This window comes from Vicugna pacos, unplaced genomic scaffold (assembly GCF_048564905.1).
Source record: "Vicugna pacos unplaced genomic scaffold, VicPac4 scaffold_204, whole genome shotgun sequence".
Lineage (NCBI taxonomy): Eukaryota > Metazoa > Chordata > Mammalia > Artiodactyla > Camelidae > Vicugna > Vicugna pacos.
This window is the reverse complement of record NW_027328883.1, coordinates 382258-401808: the sequence shown is the minus strand read 5'-3', so window position 1 is coordinate 401808 and position 19551 is coordinate 382258. Positions and strand designations below refer to the sequence as shown.

The window sequence follows — 19551 nt, the reverse complement described above, 5'->3', positions numbered from 1 at the left end:
ATTTGGAGTGGGTGTATCCTTAGCTCCCCACGCTGTTATCCTAGAGGACAGTCTACAATGCTGCCTTTGTGTGCAGTTTGACAGCACAGTAGGTAAAGCATGGGATCCAGAGTTCAAGGCCAACTGCTGCTGTTTCCTAGGCGTGTGACTTTTGGTAAATGAGCCAACTGGAAGGTAGAGAAAGGACTTGAAGGGACGTTTCTCTAGAAAAGACATACAAATGGAATAACACCTGGTTTGAATCACCCATACAGCTAATAAACATGAGTTTTTGGCAAAACCAAAAAAAAAACCAAAAACCCACCAAATGATCTTTGTTCACTTTAAGAGATTGGAAGACAGCAACCCATCACTCTGAAAGGGAAAGAATGAAGCAGTAATTCTGCCTTTCTTGTGTGGGTTATATTGCAGGAAAGCCAAATAACCAGGAGTTTTTCTTTATGGTAAGAGTTCCAGCCAATAAATCCAGGAAGAATGATAAGTTATAAAAAACCACCATTTTGAACAGCTAACGAAATAATGGATCTAGACAATAATCCCCAATGGTTGCTACACCCATTAGGTGAAATGTTGATGTGCTGCATTTAGTATACACCATGGTTTTCCTTATGGTTTGCATTGTCTGTCCAGGCATCGTTACTAATACCACGCCCTTCTTCATTCCCAAATGTGTCTCCATTTAGGTGATAAATGATCCCCCTAGTGACTGGGAACTTTGACACAAATGGGGCAGGCTAATAACAACTGAACCCATGTCACAAAAATGGGACAGGGAGTCTTTAAGTATCTCCCGATGGGACACGGATGCAAATGGAAGTACAGAGCAACATCTCTGATGTACTCCTGCCCAAAAGTCAAACCTGAATCTGTTGAAGCCTATCAGTTTACAGAAAATAACTGTGGCTAGAAGAACATGTTAAGAAACACAAGGGGGATGCAATCAGCCAAATTCAAGATCTCTGGAATTTTAGGAGATGATGACCTAACTTCCTCAGCAGCAAATAAATGGCAAGGAAAAGCAAGAGGAGAGAGACTGGTAACAGACTAGAAGAAACTAACAAAACATGCCAAGAGATGGAGGGTGCAGACCCTTTTTGAATCCTGATTTGGACCAGCTGAGAATAAAAAGACATTTATGAAATCATCTGGGAAATGTAAATATTGACCAGACATTAGATAATGCTAAGAATTATTGATGACTTGCTATGCCTGGTCATGCATGACGTTGTTTTAAGAAACTAGTATGTGTATGAAGGGGCTATAATAAAAGGATGTCTAGGATTAGCTTTAAAATAACTGAATGGGGATGGGGCAGGGGCAGAGTTACAAAGGGTAATATGTGAAACAGCATGAACTCTATCTTGATAATAGACGAAGCTGGGTGATCATCATACTGTTCTCTCCACGCTTATGCCTGTTTGAAAGCTTTCGACAACCACTCCCAAATTCCTCATTCCATATACTCAAAACCTCAGAAAATGTCTCGGTCCTTCCCTGCTCTTTTTGGCCATAGGTTGTACAGGAATGGGGAACGTGTGGGCTTTGGAGTCAGACAAACTTAGACTCAACACTAGGTGATCTGGAACGCGTTGCTCAACTTTGCTGGTCCTCAGTGTCCTGTCCTATAAAATAAGATAACCTCATCTACATTGAAGAATTTGTGGGAAGATTATATATCCAAACTGCTTGTTAGTGACAGTTATTATTATCCTTTGATTGGTCCCTAACCTAGTGCCTGGACTATGGTGGGTGCTCAATAAATCTTTGTTTTGGGATTAAGTGAATTCATTATGAGTGAATTGCTACCATATTTTACACTGAAGTCAACCTTAGTTCCTCATCTTTTACTGCCATTACTGTCATCTGCTATGGATACAGCCAAACCTCTCAGTCTAGATTAAAGTCAAGATATCTGCTTACTAATGTCGCACATTTTCTTCCTACTCTCCCCGCAAAGAATCCTCAATCCTTTTCCTCCTCTTACTGTCTAAACTCATCTCCACTTCCCTGGTCTTGTGTCTGTCTACCTTCCCAAGGGCCCATAGAACCTGTTAACCCCCCCAAACAAAACAGGGAGTGAAGAAGTGGTTGTAAAAAGTACCCAGTCAAAAAGAAGGTAGGAAAAGAGGGGGTTGGGTTGGGGGAAGAAAGAACAATGAAGAGAAGAGACTACTAGGAACAAATACACCCCTTCTTCAAAGGACTGGCTGATATGCTCCTTCCTCCAATCGAGATTCTCTTAGGAAGAAATGGAAGGACACAAAATGACCTGTCTCCAGTCATGATTTTCGAGCTGTTTCCACTGAGACTGTGCAAACTTTTTTTTTTCAGAGTTAACATGGCTTTTGCAAATAAACAAGCTTCTTTCTATACCAAGCATGTGCATTAGATCCCTGGTGTCTCAAGCATGCAAATATAAGAAAGTGCACAGGGATGGTGTTCATGAATTTATAACAACGCATGGCTTTGATGGTATGGTTCTTAGGACTCAAATGGTTGTCTTGGGCCTCTGGAAAGACAGCAAAGTGAGCACGAAGGCCATTTGGTTTGGAGAAACAGAGGCTTCAAGTGAAGGGGTGGGGGCTGAGGAGGCAGTGTATGTCAGGGAAGGACAAGGAAGGAGCCTTGAGGGGAGTCAACAGGGAAGAGGAAGAAGAGCTTGGGTGAGGTCACCTCACCTTGAAAGTACCTGTGGACCTGGGTTGAGGGGGCACCTTCCTTTTCTTCCTCCCTAGTTGCTTGGGGCTGGTTCTTCAGTCACTGTGCCAGTAAGTTGTGGTTTTAGGGTCGCCATGACCATGTCATAGACTCCTAGTGGTCTATCCTAGGTTCATGGCCTTCATTCATTTCCCTCTCCCCAGGACAATGAGCAGCCACCCCCTTAGGCATTGACTGCCCAGCAAGGCCCCCTTCCAGCCAATGTAGCCCTGGGGGAGGGGCTTAGACACCACAAAGCAGTATTAATTACAGTATGTTGGGGGGAGGTGGATGCTGGGTACCCCAGGGTGCTCTGGTTGCAGAAGGATGACATTTTCTGAGCACCCCTAAGGGGCCCCCCAAACTTTGAGGATTACTAGTACAATCACTGGGGAACTGATTATGAAACTGCCCAGAGGTCATCTCAGGCTTGGCCAGTAAGGCCAGAAGTCCTTGTGCCAGGCAGGACGAGGGTGGGTGTGTTTGATTCCCAGTGTGCAATGCAACTGACCGTAGGTCCAGCCCACAGCCTTGGCACTGGCATGGGGGTGACGGCCTGCAGGCCCTTTGGCCTGCTGTGGCAGAGACAACCCCTCCAAACTGCGAGGCTCAGGGTGGATATGGCATTTGGGCAGTGACCTTGATGGCCCCTCCAGGGACCAGGGGAGGCTCAGGGCGGTTACAGTTCTGGGCCAGTGAGCTTGGCAGATCGTCCAGGGCAAGGAGGCAGGCTCTGGGTTGACTTGGGACTGAGGCGGTGTCCCTGAGAGCCCTCTGTGGCCCAGAGGAGTCTCAAGGTGGATACAGAATTGATGAGGACAAGGAAGGTGATGGAGAAGTGTGGGGAATGGCTTGCCTCGGGGTCAGGTGTGGTCCCGCTCTAATGGGGCTGTGCTCCCAAAGTCAGGCAGAAGGGCAGGGGAGTGGGGTGTAGACTGAAGGCTGGCCAGGGGCCGGGGGCATTGGACTGGCTCTCCCAGACTCTCAGGTCACCCTTAGGGCCCCAGACAGGACCTTCCTATTTGGAGTACATGGGCTGTGACTTCCTTGAGGATGGGATCTGATGAACCTGCCTGGGAGGTTCCAAACTTTTGTTGTCAGATTCAGCCATGGATGCAGAGGCCTGTAAATGCTGTGCATGCCTTCTCCACTCACCTTTGCCAGCCAAAAATGAGGCTCAGAGCTCAACGTTCAGCCTTCTGACTTCTGACTGCAGGAGCGATCTCCTGAATGCAGTGGGTTCCAATGGGTGACCAAAAGGTTGGGTTTTCCCATCAAATACACACACCTCTGATGGGCGGTCTTAGAGCCACCTTAACAAAGACTCAGGTGGGAAGGGATCTCCGAGTCCACACAGCCAGCCACAAATCCAGCTCTACACCCCAAATGCGCCCCGGTCCAAATGGGAAGAGAAGAGATGCATGTCCCAGAGAGACAACCCCACAAGAGGGCCCCGGTACTCTCCCTTCTCTATAAACCAACAGGCACCCATGAACTCACCAATGTGGGGACCCACGGGGTTCTGCTTTCATATGTAGGCCATCAGTCCATGATGCTGATAAATATTTCTCACTGAGAAGGTGAATGGTGCATCCCCATCATCTTGGAGATTAGATGGTCCCCTAGCTCACGGGACAGTGAGCTCTTCCTGTGGCACCTGGAATTTATCCTCAGAGCAGAGTCTTAAGCTCTACCAACTCACAATGCTTTGAATGGATGAATGAATGAGTGAAGGGAATGAATGTAAGAATGAAGTAGTGAAGAAAATAGGAAAACGTAGAGATAGATCTGTCTCCCTGAGAAAGCTGAAGCTGGGAGGTATATTTGACTCAGAGAAACACAGTGTTATAGAAGAAATGAAGTGTGGTGTTTCAGGGTGTAAGTTCCATGTAGAGCGTGGAGGTGGTGTGTTTCCAAACACTTCCCAGGACCATGAGGAAGTCATGTGCTTTGGCCCAGGCAGAAATGCCCCAGGAGTCTTGGCCTCTGTCAGACAGAGTTCAGACGGGTTCTGGTGGGCCTGAAGTACATATGATCTGGAAGGCCCTGACTAAAATTTAAAAAATGAGTATGAAAGTGAGTATTTCCTTACAGTGAGAAGAAAGTTCCTGGAGAACTTTCAAAGACGGCAACTAATCCATCAAAATCCTGAAAATACACACACACACACACACACACACACACATAATTTTTCAGACATTCCAACTATGTAGTTGTACAATCTGAAATATGATGAAGCAGAGGTTTGAGGTAAACGATACCATGGTTTTACCGTGAATCAAAACAGCTGACCTGTGCAAATTTTACACACACACACACACACACACACATACACACACACACACACATCACGAGGCCACATGAACACTTAACCTGGACCTGTGAGTGACAGTTGAATCTAAGAATAAAAACACACTCAGGTTCACGTTAAGCCTTTAATGTTTATTTTCACATCAGCTTTTAAAAAGGAAGCTAGCTTGTTTAACATCTGTTTCTCCACTCAACAACAACAACGACAACAAAATCTCCTGTTTCAAGTTAGGATGACAGTTCATGGGCTTCAGAATTTACCTCTTAATCACGCACGTTTCCCTGTATTCCAACAAAAACTGTGTTTAGCCGAATGGAGACTCTTCTGTAACCCAGTTCCCACTTCCCAGATCCTGGTCCATCTACCACTGCTCACGCAGCCTGGAATGACTTACTGGTCTGCATTTACAGTGTCAGAACCTGTCGGAGCCAGTCAGCGAGTAAGTCCAAAGATCAAGCTTGCTTGGTTTGAGACAAACGACTGATTTGTTGTTGTTGTTGTTGTTGTTGTTGTTGTTGTTGTTGTTGTTGTTGTTGTTTAGGGGACACAGGTCCAGAACAAAGAGCTTGCTTTCCTACAATTTATGTCAAGTAGATGGGTGCCTGACAGTCAGCCTGGACTCCCGGGTCTAGAGTAGCTGGACTGTGTATACGATGGCCCTAGTTGTCTTCCACATGGGGACAGACGGCTATGTGTAGCAGATCCAGTCCCTGTCACTTAGGAGGATGGCCAGGAGCCTGTCGGTTTTGGGAAACCACTCAGCCGCTGAAGAAGAGATACTCCCAGAAATGCAATCTCAGGGAAACTAATGTAGAGTTAACAGTCTTGCACAGGCTGACACAACGTTGACTGCATGCTGAGACTGCATTCACTCCCATGAGGACCACGTGCAGATGGTCCACTGACCTTGTCTGGATTTCAGATCGCTTTTCCAAGAACCGTTGGAAGGTTGCAACAATATATAGGGAACATCTCTGTCACTGGCTTCACCTCTCAGGGCTATTTTTCCAAACGAGCAAGCACAGTCGGGAAAAGTCAGGGGTGATCTTGAGAAGGAATCCAATCAGTCGTCTGTACCACTGCATCACAGGAAGAATGAGAAACCCATGTGACATTTCTGTAAAACATACACCTTAGGTTTTGAAAACGACGGTTGCTTAGTATCTGAAACCAGGGCTTTTTCACATAACAAAAGAATGTGCATCCTATTTTGAACTATGAAAAAAAAAAAGTCAAAAGCAGTGTTATGAAGATACCTGGAAAACTACACATTGGGGCAAGTAGAGGCAAGTCCGGTTATCTGCAGCATCTTAATAAATGAGCGGTGTGAGGGGTCTGGGAACGAGGAATGATGATGACCATGCCACCCTCAAGTGCTTGGGATGGATCCAGAAGGAATTCAGCGCGTTCCCGAGGCCTTGGATTTCCAGAAGGTGTTCACATGCCACAGACATTGGGAGGATTATCCCTTTCAGACAGACAGGGATGCTCGCTAATGATGTGCATGATGAGAAGTCTCCCTGCCAAGGTGTGGGCGCGGGGGGAGAGTTACTTCGCCCTGCTCCTCCTCGCTGACCTCCTTCTCATTTCCTTTAAGATGTTTTCATCAAAGAGCTCTTTTTCCCGGTAATGCACAGGTGGCCCTCGCAGGTACTTTGCTTCTGCCTCCTTGTAATCCAATCCATCCAGTGCTGCAAGTGAACAGATGATTGCTTCTGGCAGAAGAACTTCCAGGACAAAACTCACTTTGTCATCTCGTGTCAGAGCCAGCACCTTCTTGTCGACCTGTTTGTAGATTTCTTGCAAGTGTCCCACCACTGCATCCAACTGATCTTCATCTTCCAGGTATGTTTCGACACAGATGACATACCTGTTGGAATTCAGATAGGATGCCAGCCAGCGGGACTGCTTCCTGCCTTTGACAATGTCCAGAAGATGGTGGTCGGCCCCCTTCCTTTTCACGATGAAGTCCACTAGCTTCTGGTTGGCTCGGTCCCAGGCGGCCTTCATCCGGTCAGGGAGGATTTTCTTGCAGGGCCTCTTCCCGCCCAGGGAGGTCTCCTCCTCGGAATCTTCCAGGTCGGCATAATTCACCTTTGGGAACTCAATCTCCAGGTCCCCCTCTTGGATGGCTTTCCTCATTGGGTAGCTGACGTCCGCAGCATAATAATCCAGGAAAGAGCCAGCAAAAGTCCCACGACCGAGCCCTTCTCGGTAGTGGGAAATCAGTGAGAAACACCAGTTCACACCTTGCCCGTACAGTTTCCCGGCTCTCTTCACTAGCCTTTCCTTCCCTTTACAATCCAGGTGTTTCAGTCTTTGAAGAGGAACTCGGATGCCGCTCCTCTCACTGTGCATGTTTGCCTCAATCAGGAGCACCCTGGCAGTCTGCTCCGTTTGGCTGACACTCTTTACCACAGCCGGCCAGAAGGGGTGATTCTGAAATTTAAACCAGACCATCATTCCTCTTTCAATGGGAGACAGCTCCTGTGGGGAAGCCAGGCTTGGTGGCTGTCCCGTGGCTTCGCCGACACCGTTCTCAGTGGCACTGGTGGGGTTACTAGCCTCTGAGTCCACTGAAGGCTGAGATTCTTGCAGCCCTTCCTCAAACTCTGGTACCTGCAGCTTCCGTTTTCTACTTGCTAGTCGGAGTGAGTAACGCAGCCTGGGCTTAGGGCTGCTGGAGGCTGCTGCTTCGCCTTCCAAACCTGGGTTCCAGGCGCCCTGTCCAGGGTCCTTAGCAGTCCCGGAGAAGGTAGCACCTTCAGCGGAGACAGCCAGGGCCTGTGCACAGAAGACTTCCCGGGCCATGCGCACAGTGGGAAGGAAACCCGGTGGCAGGGACGGAAGGACGCCTCCACCTTCAGCACCGGTCCCCTCCTCCCTGACTGTGCAAGGCAAGGGCATAACTCTTGAGGTGTCACTCTCCTCCCTGCCCTCTTTCTTGTGGTCATCTTCTGGCAGGGGCGGGAAGTTTGGGCACATGCTGGAGCTTCCTGAGGGCTCTGTTTGCCTTTCCCTTGGAATACGGCCGATGGTTGTGTGCACCTGAAGTTTGTCACGGTCAGGGGCATCCTCCCTCTTGGAACGTCGTACCAAGGGTGATTTGGGGTTCTCACGTTTCCTAGGACTCCTCAGGAAGTGCCTTCTGGGCTTCTGATACTTTTTACGAGGTCGCTTTTTCGGTCCCCTTGGAGACCGCGTTGTGGACTCCAGAGTGCCCGACGCTCTCACAGGACCCAGATTTGCTCTCTGGTTCAGAAGCTCCTGTGCCGCCGTCAGAGCGCTTCTGTAAGCCACCTCCTCTCCTGGTGGGACACTGGTCTTGGACAGGGCTGCCAGTGAGGAGGTGACGGATTCAATCTGAGACTCATTTAGGGCCTTTATATCTGTGCTTTTCACCTTGACCTTTTCATCCACTGAGAGTATTTGAACTTCTAGAGAAAAGGCCCTTTCCCTCTTGTTTCCTACTGAGTTCTTGGACCTGGACAAGACCTTCGCTGGCCAAAAGTGGCCTTTCCAACTGCACAGGACATACTCGGCATCCATCATGATTTGACTTGGGTGCCCAGTGGTAATTAACCTAGGCTCAGGGGTCTGGCTGCAAAGCCACAGCTACGGTGGGTCCTGCCCAGAGCTGTGTTCTTCAGCACACCCTCTGGCTTAGGACTACAAAAGCGCTTACAGTGCATGCCGCCTGTCCTTCTCCACTGGAATCTCCTAGGGGCCCTGGAGCTCTTGTTTTGGACGGATTATAGTGGACATGCTGGAATATGGAGGAGGAAAAGAAGAAAAGCGTCAGCAGGGGGTGGGGGGAAATGCCTTTTGAGAAATTAGAAGAATGTTGACAAAGAGTATTGATAAGAGATAAAGCAAAGACATATAGAGCATGTGCATCCAAGTGGGACAGGGTGGGGCTGGAGGCACGGCACGTGTGTGGGGAACAGTTACGGGAGATGCCAGAGGAATTTTGTAGCCCTCCAAACCCCACGTCTTGCCCTTTTTGTTACCACTGTGTCTAAAGAGCATCTGTGTGGGGAAGGGATCTCATTTGTGTTACTGGATGTCCTGTGCCCTCTGTGCTCCTTGGGGCCCATCCTAGGGGGACGCTTCACTTGGTCTTCCCTAGGGTGCTAGTGCTGCCCGCACTCACTGCCTGTGCACCCAGGGGGCCCCAGGTGATCTCCTCCAGCATGCGGGCACTGGGGGTCAGCGCCTGCTATATACAGGTGACAGCCCCCTGTAGATGCCCCCTGTCAGTAGCATGGTGTGTGTATGGGCTTCCCCCACAGTCCCTATGCATCCACATGCACTTACCTGCTCTTATTACCAGGGGCCACACTTCCTCCCTCAAGACCACATTCCATCACCATTTCATGTGAATGCCTGCTTTTCACAATCATTTTCCTGACTCTCTTTACAGTGGGGATGCCCTGGTATTTAAAAACTGATTTACGTAAATTTCAACCGTTTGGAGGTGTGCAATGCAGAAGACGGAGTTGTTCTCTCAGTCTCTCTCTTCCCACCCAGAAATGTGCTGCTAGTAGGTTCTACTGTTCTGTATACATTGTACAAATACGTATCATAATTCACTTATAGATTTTATCACTTATAGATGAGATAAAAAACATGGTATGTGTCATAAGATGAAGTATTAATTCCCTAATACATCCAGGTACGTATGACTTTGTTCACATACACTCAGTGACAGAATGTGAAAGGTATGATGGCTAAGTAGACATACTCTGGGCATAAGCTGCACAAACTTTCCCTTGGACCAGGCTTCAAGTCGTGTGCTCTAGAGAACTGTGTGTTCCAGCGCTCATAGCACAGGTGTCATGTGAAGACAGAGAACAAAACGGAGAAGGAAAACCAGGTGTCTCGGCTGCTGCAGTCTCCCTGCAGCAGGCCCTGCCAGCCCGTCACACAGAAGAGGAGTGCCAGAGTCACCTCGACCCCAACCAGAAAGCAATCCCAGGACAACATACACTCACTTAGAGACACACCACACACACACACACACACACACACACACACACACACACACACACACACACACTGACACTGACACTGACACTCAGCTCGAGGACAGACACCAAGTTGCCCCACACAGATGCACATCATCCGTGCTCTCTGCCTCTACACATGCATGCAAGTGTTTCTGCTTCCGGGATAGATGTCCCTTTCAGCTCCTTTTCATTCCTTATTTTAAAAGCACACGTGGGACAGTCTAAAATGATGCTTAAAAGTATAAAAGAGGAAACATTCAGCACCATTCATCTAATCACGCAGACATATAAGACCCCAGACCGTAGAATTTTTATTCTATGGATACGTATGTGCTCTGTTAACAAGGTTTTAAAAATTGTACGGCCCTTTTCAATATTCTCTTGTATTTACCTTTGTGTACATCTTTCCAAGCATGAGACACTTTCATGGAGTCCTTTCAAAGGACACCAAGATGAAAGCTGTAGTTACTTTTTTTCCTGACTACTAAAGCAATGCATCTTTTGGAGGGACATCAGAAGGGAAGGGCGTTAAACGAAAATAATAAATATTAAATGGTCCTCCCATCAAATGCTTTGGCCCGTTGCCCAAATAGCTCCCATTAAGATTAGGTACATATTCTTGCAGATGGTTTTCTGTTCATATTTTGTGCTAACAGGAATACAACTCTCTTCTCTCTCTCTAAAGATGTATGCAGGGAGGTGGATGGATGGATGATGATAGATAGAGATGATGATGATAGATAGATAGACAGATGATAGATAGATAGATAGATAGATAATAGATAGATGATAGATAGATAATAGATAGATGATAGATAGATAATAGATGATATAGATAGATAATAGATAGATGATAGATAATAGATAGATGATATAGATAGATAATAGATAGATGATAGGTAGATAATAGATAGATGATATAGATAGATAATAGATAGATAGATAGATAGATAGATAGATAGATAGATAGATAGATAATGACCTGTAAATATTGATCCTCTTTTGCACACCAGGAGCAATGTGGTAAAACAGAACACTGAACAATACTGAATTAACTTGTAAAGTAACCCCAAATTCTCATTGGGCTTGGAAATGAAAATGCATCCAATGTTTTACTTTACATTCCAATCAATGCGCCTGCAGAGAGAGAAAACACAGAAGGAAATAGAAGGGGAACAGTCTAAACAGCAACCCCGCAATCTATAACCTCATCATCAATTTCAAGAAATTGTCCTCAAATGGACCAGCTTCAATTTTCTAGGTCCTGGTATAACTTTTGATCTAATCCATTTGTTCTTTAGGTGAGCAACCAGACAACTGGATGGCATAGAGCTTTTCTTTCTCCGACCAACAGCCATAATGTTTGGAAGAACTGTTTTGGAAGCTCGATCCTGTAATTCATTTCCCCAGTGAGGGCTGTGATCACTTCTGAAGAACAATGAAGAGGAAACAACCTTCCGAAGGAGCCGTCTCGAAATGAGGACGCTTTCCTCCCTATGAGCCCCACCACCACCACTACTGCCCAGAGGCAGAAATTGTCTCATTTTCACCCAGACGCCTCCTCCCTACAATAGCTACCTTTTCATTGTTCCTTCTCTTAGGCAGCAGGTTTCGTGAAGTGACCCCCAACATGTATTTCCATAAAAGGATGACTTGGCCGTTCCTTTTATTCTTATAAAGGCCCCGTTTACAAAATTTCTGCCATAAAGAAAATACATCCTTGCGGTTGGGGGGCACCTCTTCATTGCCAGACAAATTCACCATCAACTTTCATACACTATTTTAAAGCTTATTTCAAGATTTCATTGGGTTTGAATTCCACTTGCAGGATGGTTGAGTGAGAATTTCTATCTTTTGTTCTTATGTGGATCATTAGTTTCTTACATTCATAGAGGTCACGCCTACCCGGAGATCTGGGGTTTTTTTTTTTTTTTTCTGTACATCTTATTCAAGTGGCAAATATTCCAAGCTGAAAAATCATGAACTGCCCTCAGTTTTCTCAAAGGAATAAAAAGAACTTAGAGCTGTTTCTCACCTACAGATGGTCACCTGTGACTCTAAAGACACATACACCTTCAAGGCAACAAGGTTCTGCCTTGCAACTGCTCCTTAACAAATAAGGCCTCATAGCACCTAGTCTATGCTTGAAGAGCCATCTGCTCAGAGGAGGGGAAGTGTGAGCACTTGAGCAAAGGACGACACAAAGGTCAAGGTTTCTCACCAGGGCCTTATGTTAAGACTAGAGTGAATCCTCTCCCATTCTTTTTGCAGACTCAGGGGGTTCCTCTTGTCCAGCAGAACAACTTTCTTTCAGCAATGCTCTGTCCCTATTAACCTGCCTCAGGGAGACCCCCAGAGTCCTCTATAACACTAACGAAATCATGCACGGCATTAGGGTGAAGAAGTGGAGGAAGGGCAGCCTCTTCTCTCCGTGCAGATGAGACCTCCGTCATTACTAAAGTCCAGGAGAGTGAACGAGACGTGTATGTCAGCACCTACTGGCTTCCCTGTGTCGTGCACAGAGAGTAAGTGGTGCCCTTGTTCACAAGGTAAGTGTTTGCATTGTAGCTCGTCACAACCACATTGCATGTACACCAGGGGCTTGCTACCCAGTGGGGAAAGGCTAACAAATCTGTGCACTCTAAGCCAACAAAGGTGTGTTACACGTTCAACACAAAGGCTGATGCAGACCTTCATGTACCGGCATAGGAAAAGTTCAGATAGAAAAATACGCCTAGAGACCAATAAAGTCCAAAGTAGGTGCCTTATGTAAAACACATATTCACGCAGAGAACAATGCTACATATACCTTATCACAGGACGCGGAAGACATGTAAGTGCGGGGAAAAGTCTAGAATGTTTCCTTGTCTAAATGGTAGAAAGACTGGTCACGACGTGGTTCCACTGAAAAGAGAAGAGGAGCAGGGATGGAAGTGGGTGGCAAGGGCAGACGGGATTTTTCAAACCACGCTGTAAAATGGTACAGGGAGGACACAGTTACATGTACACATGCACCCAAATCTTACTTTATAAAGATTTCGAGGAGATAGGGCAGGAAACGTTAGACAGGAGTGAAGAAAAAGAGAGCAAGTGTAGAAAGGGGGTACCATACCATACCATAGCATAGAATGCAAGGGGGAGATGTTTGAAATGTTTGACGTGTCTTGGAGGTGTATTTTATACAGACTAAAGGAAATAGTCATTATTAGAATGAACCACAGAAGAGAGATTCAATCACAGTCCAAGAAGACAGAGGGGGGTGGGGTACAGATTGTGCATACAGAAAGAGAAAAAGCAGACACTTTTTCAAAAATCGCGAAATGTATCACGTGGCCTATTTGATGTGCCAAACCTTCATGCATAATGTAGTCTCTCTTCTTCTTTCTCTCTGTCTCTGTCTCTGTCTCTCTCACACACACAGAGGAGACATGCAAATACACGTACAAACAGTAACAGAAAAACATCCAGAAACCAAAGTGAAAGGAAACACCTTAAAAGCAAAGACAATAAAAGAAACCTCCTTATTACATAGGGTCCTCTTATTATTTCAAGTAGAGAGAGCTTGATAGAATTATTTGGAGGCAAAAAGGACAAGAAGGGAGCAATGAGACAAGAAGGAGGGCACCAGGGTAGGAAGGATAGGGCATTCGTAGTTCTGGAAAAACTGAGGGAAGATAGCCGGCACTTCTGAGAACCCATGACCTTGGAGGAGGAGACCTCAGAGCTTGGGCTCAGACTTCTGAGCAAAGTGGACTGCCCAGCTCTGTGAGACTTCTCAAGGAGGTCAGGGGAGGGGGTCCGTGAACCCTGAGACCCCTCCCAATGATGATGGGAAAAACTAACGATCTTGCACCAGAGGGTCAGGATCTGAGGGGAGGCCCCTGCCCACACCCCCGGCCCACCTCACCCCTGGGACCCAGATCCCTTAGGAGAGAGTTCACCAGTCTGCTGGTGCTGGTCTTCCCGTGGGCAGCAATGGAGACAGTCCTTGGAGTTTGGAGGTAATCCGCATTACAGACCGACTGTCCCTACTGAAATCCCATGTCCATGTCCCTGTTGTGTGAAGGGCCGTTATCGGGGTGACCCTGAGAGGGGCAGGAACAGAGAGGAAGGTACAGCCAGGTGCCTCCCTTGCAGACCACCTGCCGCCCTCCGGAGACCCCACTGGCCCGCCCTCCCAGGGAGCCAGAGGGTGGAGGGAAAATGGGGTTGGCAGAGCCTGGTCTCAGCACCACTCAGCAGCACACAGGACTGGAACTGAGTGAGAGGTGTGGACATCCTTTACCTGAAATCCGCTTCTCCTGAAAGCACATCCCTGACAAACAGTGCAACTGTACGTCCTCTTACTGCTGTGGCCCGTTTTTGGGGGGAACACAGAAAACACTCCCCAAACAGTAATGTCAGCGGCATCCACTCCCAAACATACAACCCCAAACTCCAGAACCTTTTGTGAAGGAGATTGTATTTACGCTTATAGAACAAAGAAGGAGCCAGTCACTGATCTTAATTCAATTTACCTGAGCGTAATTAGCAGTGGGCTAACAGGAAATGTGACTTGCAGAGAACATGTGTCTTGGTTTGTGCGTACCAGCTGCTCAGGGTGAGCACGACATCATGCCCTGGTTTACACAAAGCTACGTCACCTCCTCCAATCCTACCCATTTGTTTCACTGCTGACGTCCACTTTTCTCCCTCACATCATGCACAGTACATGCTTTCCTCGAAGTAGGTGTAAATGATGAGTAAACTCACATCTTTAAGGGTTCATGCGACAGGCAGTCCTTGCTAAGCAGAGGTGTAGGATGAGGAATGCTTGGGGTCTCTGCTTTCAAGGGCTCAGGTGACAAGCTCCTCACACAGCGGATGTCACATTAGGACACTGAAGCAGGGCTGGGTTAAGACAGGTTATTCAGTCACCTTAGCCCCCGACAAGAGGAGGACCTGCCATCCTCTCTCATAAAACAGGAGGGATTAGAGCTCTTAATATACAAGTAAAGACCACACCACTGACACCATACACCACACACACACACACACACACACACACGACAGACAACTCACATTGATAGCAGACACCTACTAGGCTCGATGTTTCTACAGTTACTCCATCTCTCCAGCCTGTAAATGTCCTTCTTAACTGTTTCTGCCTGCAGGACAGAGTGGCTTACCTCGGTTGTCATGGAAACCAGAATGTCATCACAACGTTCTCCCTGATGTTAGCTTTCTATGGAAACCAGGAAGTACTAGTACATCAGATGCAGAGCGTCGATCTTGCTCTCAGTCAGTTACAACCAGACCGATCCAATGAATGGATAAATGAACGGACAGACGAACAAATGGACTCTCAGACACAAGAGCCGGTGTTCTCACAGAATAGGCCGTAGGGGCAGGGCAGTTTTCACAAAGTGGCTTACGGACAGAGGACAGTGAAAGGAAACAGCTTTTGTTCCCACTTGAGACGCATACACTTAGGATCCTAGTTTTCAGGGAGGGCAAACAGTGGGGTGCACTCAGGGTTGATCTTTTCTAATCAGAAAGACTCTCTGAAACACACGTATGGGTTTGAATCTCAGCTCTGCCTCTCCTCAGTCGTGTGACTTTCACCTTGTGCACGAACGTTTCTGGTCCCTACTCTCCATTTTTTGGGTCAGGTCAATTAATAGTGTCTCTGCTCTCAAGGGGTTGATTAAACATCATGGAAGTACACTGGACTTCAGCACTTCCCAGTGGTCACTTTGGGAACCCTGCACTGGGAGGCAGGGGAGGGGGTTGTTCCCTGAGGACCTGTTGGTGGACCAGTGAGGTCTTCCTTTCCCTACTCGGTATCAGTGAATCCGGATTGCTTGGTTCCCTTCCACGGAAACCACAGATCGTAACAGGTAGAATGAAGAAGCAGGAAAGAAAATCCAGCCCTTTCCTATTCAGGTAGACATTAAATACGTTTGTAAAAATGTCAAACAGTGCCGTGGTTTTCGGCTCTTTTTTTCTTCTAAAAAGTACAGTATTTTTTCCCATACTGCATATTCACATACATGTACTGCTAAGGTTAACATTGTTTATTAAGTGAGTAAAGTAAAAAGTTGACTTCTTACTTCCCCCACCCCCAAACTACTTGAAGATTTTATTACAGCGGTCTGAAAGTGTTATATTTTAATTAAAAAAATTTTAATTGGAATTCCCACACCAGTATACTCGCCATGTTATAAACTATTCCTTTCTGTGGCATTAAGCAAATGCACAATATTGGGAAGCCAGCACCTCTGTCTTCTTACAAAACTGTTCCATAAGTCCTAAAAGACATCTTGTACCTGTTAAGACGTCACTCCTCATTCCACCTCCCCCCAGCCCCTGGCAACCACTAATCTACTTTCTGTCTTTATGGGCTGGCTTATTCGGGATATTTCATCTCAGTGGAATCACCCCATATCTGACCTTTTGTCAGATATGGCTCATTCCACTTGGAATAGTGATTTCCAAGCTCATCCGCGTTGTAACATTTTCCCCTCGCGTCTTCATAATCGTCCATGGCATGGATCGTCCACCTTGTGTTTATCCAGTCTTCTGTTGATGGAAGATGGGGTTGCTTCCACCTTTGGCTGTGTTGTAGAGTCCTACTATGGACACACATGTCTGTGTGCTTTTTGAGTGTCTGTTTTAAACTTGGGGTGGGGGTGGAATCACCCTCATATAATACACTAGTTATATGTTGAAGCTGTGGAGGAAACTCCAAACCATTTTCAACAGCCACAGTACGAGTTTAAATTCCCACCAGCAGGGCATAAGGCTTCCAATGTGTCCACATTCTCCACGGCACTTGTTGTTTTCCCTTTTCTAAAGTGCAGACCTCTCAACGGGGGCCAGCAGTTATTACTGTGGCTTGACTTGCATTTCCTAATGACTAACGACATTGAGCATATCATCATGTGATTGTTGGCCGTCTGTGTGTCTTCTGTGGAGAAATATGCATTCCGGCCCCTTTTCCATTTATATTGTTTGTTTGTTTATTCTGATTTGGCTGGAGTTGCAAGGGTTCTTTATATATTCTGGTTACGAGAGTCTCACCAGATATTTCATTTACCAGTATTTTCTCCCATTCTGTAGGATATCATTTCTCTCTCTTGATGATGTCCTTTGATGCAAAATGCTTTTCAGTTTGATGCAGGCCAATTTATTTATTTTTTCTTTTGTTGCTTGTGCTTTTGGTCTGATATTTAAGAAATCATTGCCCAGTCCGGGGTCATGGAGGCTTATGCCTATGTTTTATTCTAGGAGTTTTATAACTTCAGCTCTTATATTTAGCTGTTGGGTCATTTTTTTGTATGGTGTGACTTAAGTGTCCAACTCCATTCATTGGCATGTAGATATACAGTTGTCCCAGAAGCACTTGCTGAAGAGACTATTCTTACTCCTTTGCATGCTCATCATCAATCATCCCCCACCCAACAAACTGGTGTTCTTATAAGGGCCAGTGAAGTGCTGAGCTTTATGAGGAAGAGAATTAGAAGTAAGACATAAAGCCTTGGCTTGGCATTAACCTATGACTTGACATAGGCAGTGTGAGAGTGTGATCAGACGAGTAAAGTATTGAAACTGTTTGCAAACCTCAGATGGAAGAAGTAAACTGTGTCATTAAATACAGGAAGGAAAAAGGTATTACAGAGCTGGTAGCAAATTAAGGTAGGTACAAAAATGTGAAATATTAGAACAAAATAATGTAGGGAGAAGAGAGAGAGAGAGGGAGAGAGAGGAAGGGAGAAGGATGAAAGTAAAAAATATACCCCAACTTCAAACGGTACAGCACTTCTCTTTTTAAAACGTATTTATTTATTTAAATTGAAATATAGTTGATTTGCAATATTCTGTTAGTTTCAGGTGTACAGCAGAGTGATTCGGTTATACATATGTATTTCAGACTCTTTCCCATGATAGGTTATTACAAGATACTGAAGTTCCCTGTGCTATACAGTAAATCTTTGTTGTCTATTTTATATATAGTGGTGTGCATCTGTTAATCTCATACTCCTAATTTATCCCTTGCCACCCCCCCCACCTTGGTAACCATAGGTTTGTTTTCTGTGTGTGTGAGTCTGTTTCTGTTTTGTAAATATATTCATTTGTATTTTTTAGATTTCACATATAAGCAGCATATTTGTTTTTCTCTGACTTCACTCAGTATGATAATCTCTAGGGCCATCTGCGTTGCTGCAAATGGCATTATATGAGGCTGGAGGAATAACCCTCCCAGACTTCAGACAATGCTACAGAGCTACAGTAATCCAAACAGCATGGTATTGGTACAAAAACAGATATATGGATCAATGGGACAGAATAGAGGGCCCAGAAATGAACTCACGAACTTTAGGTCAATTAATCTTTGACAAAGGAGGCAAGAACATACAGTGGAATAAAGACAGTCTCTTCAGCAAACGGTGCTGGGAAAACTGGACAGCAGCATGTAAATCAATGAAGTTAGAATACTCCCTCTCACCATACACAAAAATAAGCTCAAAATGGCTTAAAGACTTAAACATAAGACAAGACACAATAAATCTCCTAGAAGAAAACATAGGCAAAACATGATCTCACATACATCTCAGCAATGTTCTCCTAGGGCAGTCTACCCAAGCAATAGAAATAAAAGCAAAAATAAACAAATGGGACCTAATTAAATTTACAAGCTTTCGCATAGCGAAGGAAACCACAAGCAAAACAAAACGACAACCTATGGAATGGGAGAAAATATTTGCAAAAGGTGAGACTGACAAGGGCTTGATTTCCAGAATATATGAACAACTCATACGACTTAATGAGAAAAGAACAAACAACCTAATCCAAAAATGGGCAGCATTTCTGCATAGTGGTCAGAAGTTTGGATTAATTTCCTTCATAAATTTTATACTCAAAAAATTATTTTACAGTGATTATTTATTGCTTTCATAATTAGAACAGAGACTTAACAGTAGAATTTAGGTTAACAAAGACTGGCTCCATGTTAAACTATTTTTTTTGAAAAGTGGAATGCTCTTTAGTAGCTAACCTCTGGAAGGATGACTTGAAAATTCATTAAATCCTCTGGGCGCCACTGTAACAAATCAAAACACGGTGTAACCACCTACAGGGAGGAGTCATCCAATACCTCTGTTTTCACGTGGTTGGATGAGACTTGAAAGGCGTCAACTTGACTTCCCCTTAAAAGTTTAATACAGACAAGTTTAACTTTGGTGTTAGAAAGGGCAAGAGATGTTATAACTCAATCTTGGTTATTCCTGCAACAGATGCTCCATTAATGTCTTTTGTTCCTATATCTTTCCTGTTTTTCAGGTTTTAAAAAAAATACTTTTCTAACATCCATGGACTGCATTCACAAAACTAAGACAACGGTGTTAGGAAGCCGCCAGATGGACGATGTTGATGTCAGCCAGGCCGTCCCTCCTTGACAAATACAGTGGTTCCAACTTTAAGGGGTTGAGAGCAACCTGGAGGTTTTATTTAAAATGCAGATTCCCAGCACCCATCCACAGAGTTGCTTGGGTA

General features: G+C 45.6%; 1 protein-coding gene across 2 annotated transcripts; it reads right to left on the bottom strand.

The window, feature by feature from the left end:
* Window positions 1–5118: 5118 nt before the first annotated feature.
* Window positions 5119–15181, bottom strand: LOC140695435 (PWWP domain-containing DNA repair factor 4-like). 2 transcript variants are annotated; one of them, XM_072958157.1, is made up of 2 exons: window positions 15098–15181; window positions 5119–8774 (listed from the first exon to the last, which is right to left on the bottom strand). In XM_072958157.1, the coding sequence occupies exon 2, from the start codon at window positions 8558–8560 to the stop codon at window positions 6557–6559; it is 2004 nt and encodes a 667-aa protein (XP_072814258.1). In that variant the 5' UTR covers window positions 8561–8774; window positions 15098–15181; the 3' UTR covers window positions 5119–6556. The 2 variants fall into 2 exon arrangements, with proteins under 2 accessions (XP_072814258.1, XP_072814260.1); XM_072958159.1 differs by having other exon boundaries at window positions 15079–15165.
* Window positions 15182–19551: the final 4370 nt, after the last annotated feature.